General features: G+C 52.8%; 1 protein-coding gene across 1 annotated transcript; it reads right to left on the reverse strand.

The window, feature by feature from the left end:
- Positions 1-261: 261 nt before the first annotated feature.
- LOC119385614 (uncharacterized) lies at positions 262-3,069 on the reverse strand. The gene is made up of 2 exons (XM_037653023.1): positions 3,043-3,069; positions 262-2,979 (listed from the first exon to the last, which is right to left on the reverse strand). Exons 1-2 carry the CDS (start codon positions 3,067-3,069, stop codon positions 262-264), a joined length of 2,745 nt encoding a protein of 914 aa, XP_037508951.1.
- Between the last annotated feature and the right edge of the window lie 659 nt (positions 3,070-3,728).

Genomic DNA, 3,728 nt, shown 5'->3' on the forward strand with positions numbered 1-3,728 from the left:
GTAAATAACGAGGACCCGTGGTCGTAGATCAGGAACACGTCTTTACTTCATGAAGGCTCGCTCCGAATCCCCTTCGTTCTCCTCCTCGTTTCCTCCCTGTCCCTACCCCCAAGACTATGCCCCACTATTCTATTTTCAACATCCTCCGAGGGGGAGGGCACGAACGTTATACAAGTCACTCCGCTGCTTCCAATGTATACACCTTTTGTATCGGGTGCTTCACCACGTGGGCCGTGGCCACACGAACGGAACAGCCTCTGACTATCTCGTCTGTGATGTGATCACGTCACTTGGACAGCTGTTCTTGCACAGCCTAAATGATGCGCGCCTGCATCTCCGGCGTTTCCACCTGGGTGTGGCATTGCTGGTGCAATCCGCACTCAGGTTCTCCTGCAGGCGGTTTACTGCAGCGTTTTGGAGTCTTCTCCACGAAGTGCCTGGATACCTGCAGCGACGTTTCTTGCTGCGGCCCGAACCCTGCGAAATCTCGAATTTCACGAAGGCTCCCGAGATCGACGCTTGTCCTTCGGATGAGTTTACGCCATCAGTGGCGAGTCCCTTTGCCTGGCTATCCCGCTGCTCTGTAGGAATATCCTCGTTGAGAAGCTCCCATAGTAGGTTCGCGTGGTGGCGGTATTGCTTCGACTTCGTTTTCGGGACCCTCCACTTCTCTTCCCGAGGCAGAAGCAGCGCTTTCTCTTCCTTGTCTACGCGCTCCTCCCTTTGCTCAGTCACAACCTCCTCCAGTTCCTCTAAGCAGTCCACTTTCTCCAAGTCCTCATGTTCAGGCGGTGCGTCCAACGACGAGGATACCACAGGAAGCACCGCGGGACTATTAGCTCCGCCGACCAGCAGATTGAAGCAGTCGTCGTGGCGGGTGGGCAAGCTATCGTCAGGGATACGAGGCTCCGTAATCATGGAAGGCTCTTGGTAACATCCGGCATGTCTGCTCAGACAATGCTCCAACATATCGAGTTCTTGTGTTTTCTTTGGCATCCAGTTGTCAATACTAATCGTGCCGAGGCGCCACCTAGCCGATTCGTCGCACTCCACACCAGCTGACATGAGGAGGGCACAAGTCGTTGCAGCCTCGTGAGGTGAGCTTGTTCCCTGTACGGTCCACCCAAAAGACGTTTCGACCGCAGTGAGTCCCTCGCTGAGGCGATCGATGCTTCCGGTGGCAAACTTCCAGTAAGCGTCTGAGCCAATCAAGATGCTGATGTCATCTGGGTGCCAAGTCTCTGGATCGAACAGATCCGCAGCATCGTGTTTCCTGGCGCACAACAACTCGAGCACTTCAGTGTCCAGCGGTGGACTTGTCGCGGAGCATACTTCAGGTACCTCTAGTGCTTCCAACGTAACGGTGCTGTTGTTGAATCGTCCACGCAGCGTGACAGAAACGCGTGGGCAGCGCAATTGATGCCGCAGCTTTGCATTTCCGAACGTCACCAATGATAGCTCTTCGATGCCAAGGGCTCTACACCGCAATCTCTTTGCAACGTCGGTGCGGATAAACGAACGCTGGCTGCCGCTGTCCAGCATCACACGCACCAGGAGTCGTCGTGGTCCGCTCTCCGCCCAAACACGACCTGTCTGAAGCAGTACTGACTTGGCTCCCTTTTCGCCAGTTGAGGCCGTGGTTACTGTCGGTGGAGTAGTGCCAGATGTAACCAGCTGCTCAGTCGTTCTTGGAGAAGCGGTCGTTGCGACAGCGCGTGACAATTCGCAGAGGACCGTTAGGTGTCGGCGTCGGCACTTGTTACACGTGAAATTCCGGGAAACTCGGCAAAATTGCGCGACATGATTGCGCGTTCCGCACCTGTAGCAGCAACGAGAGTAGCGCAACCTGGCTTTTTTCTCTTCGACAGACATTTCGGCTGTGCATTCTGCGAGGCTGTGAGCTCTGCTGTTGCACAGTACGCAAGACAGAGTGCGCTGCTGTAGGGACTCCGTCGCAACCAGCGCAGATGCTGGTGGAATGGCATGCGCAGATCTTGTCGGCGAATTCATGTCATCAGGTACCATGGTCGAGTGGCAAGGATGCAACGACGGCGCTGCTTGCTTTCCCTCCTCACGCACTTCAACCTGTATTTTCAGGAACGCTAAAATATCGGTCGCCTTGTGCGTTCTCGCTTCAGGGGGTGTGGGCTCTGCTGATGCATTAGTACCGCGCGTGCTCTCCTCCTTCTTCTTCTGTCGGTACATTATCGCCAAGTCTTCTGGCAAGCACCTCATTAGCACCCGATGCAGCACCACAGTGTACTGCTCAGGTGGTACACCAAGACCTTCGAGCGCACTTACGCGGAAACGCACAGTGTCATGCAGCACCCGAAGCTTCTCCACTTCCTTTGAACTCCTCACGGGCGACAATGCAAGAAGCTGGTCGATGTGCTCGTTGACTAGTAATTCTTGTCGACCGAAGCGCTCTTTCAATGTCTTCACAGCAATGTCGTAGTTGTTGTCGGCCAGCCTGATGCCTTCGATCGCTCGCTTGGCTGCTCCCCTCAGGTATGTCAGTAAATACTTGAATTTCTCGATCGGTGGCAGCTCGATATTATTGTGAATGGTGGCGCTGTAGTGGTCCCAGAATTCTTGCCACTGACGTAAATCGCCGGCATACGTCGGGACTTGAAGCGTCGGAAGTGCGACAGACCGGTAACGTGGCGTGCTGACTGGTCCTTGCGGCGCCTCAGCAGATGCGATGTTGCTCTGGGTGGCTGCTACCCGGTCGCCATTGGCTCGACTGCTAGACGCTTCGCTGAGATGAGTCGACTGTTCTCGCTGAGACAAGAAGAAGTGCGCGTCAGCTATCGCGTACAGAATCTTATCGTGATAGTCGGTTGCACCCTCGACTTCGGCTTCAATAGCTTCATCTTCCGTGAGGTCGAGAACGTCCTTGTCTAGCTGGCGGAGTTCAGTTTCCTTAGCCTTCAAAACGGCGACTTGCCTGTTGACCTCGCGCGCTTCGGCATCGGGATTCTGCAGCAGTTCTGTCAGGAGCGTAATAATCCGAGAGACGCTGACCCTGAGAGTTCCACGCACCTTCCGAAGACGCTCGGCCGAAGTCATTGTAGTCCACGAATGATCATTCCCGGGTTTCACGGCACCAAATGTAAATAACGAGGACCCGTGGTCGTAGATCAGGAACACGTCTTTACTTCATGAAGGCTCGCTCCGAATCCCCTTCGTTCTCCTCCTCGTTTCCTCCCTGTCCCTACCCCCAAGACTATGCCCCACTATTCTATTTTCAACAAGGATAACAATAATGACAACAAGCTTCAAACAGCTTTCGAAGCAAAGATCGTGCATTAAAAATAATGAAATAATAGATCAAACGCATACATGTGCATAAGAACGCTGAATTCGATTTCGCCATTTTTTCGCTATCTTTTTATTGAAATACTGCGCCCAGCACACACATCAAATTGAAGCAGCGGCACCGAAGGGAAATTGCACCTTGTGCTACAGGCTGATTACGACAATATTACAACTTGAGATTGCAAAATTACAACTTGAGACAGGAAGAACGAAGCGCAAACACGGCAGCGAGATTACAACTTGTGTGTGTTTTGTGCAGCTTATCACGCGAATGAAATTTCGCAATTTAATATCGTGTGCGCTGCGCACACGCAATATGTCTGGCTAAATGAAAAACACAGCGGAAATTTCTTGTTTTCGCCTTGAAGATTATATTTAACTAAGCAAAGTGGAAGATTGGGCCATTTGGT

This window comes from Rhipicephalus sanguineus, chromosome 3 (genome assembly GCF_013339695.2).
Source record: "Rhipicephalus sanguineus isolate Rsan-2018 chromosome 3, BIME_Rsan_1.4, whole genome shotgun sequence".
Classification (NCBI taxonomy): Eukaryota; Metazoa; Arthropoda; class Arachnida; order Ixodida; family Ixodidae; genus Rhipicephalus; species Rhipicephalus sanguineus.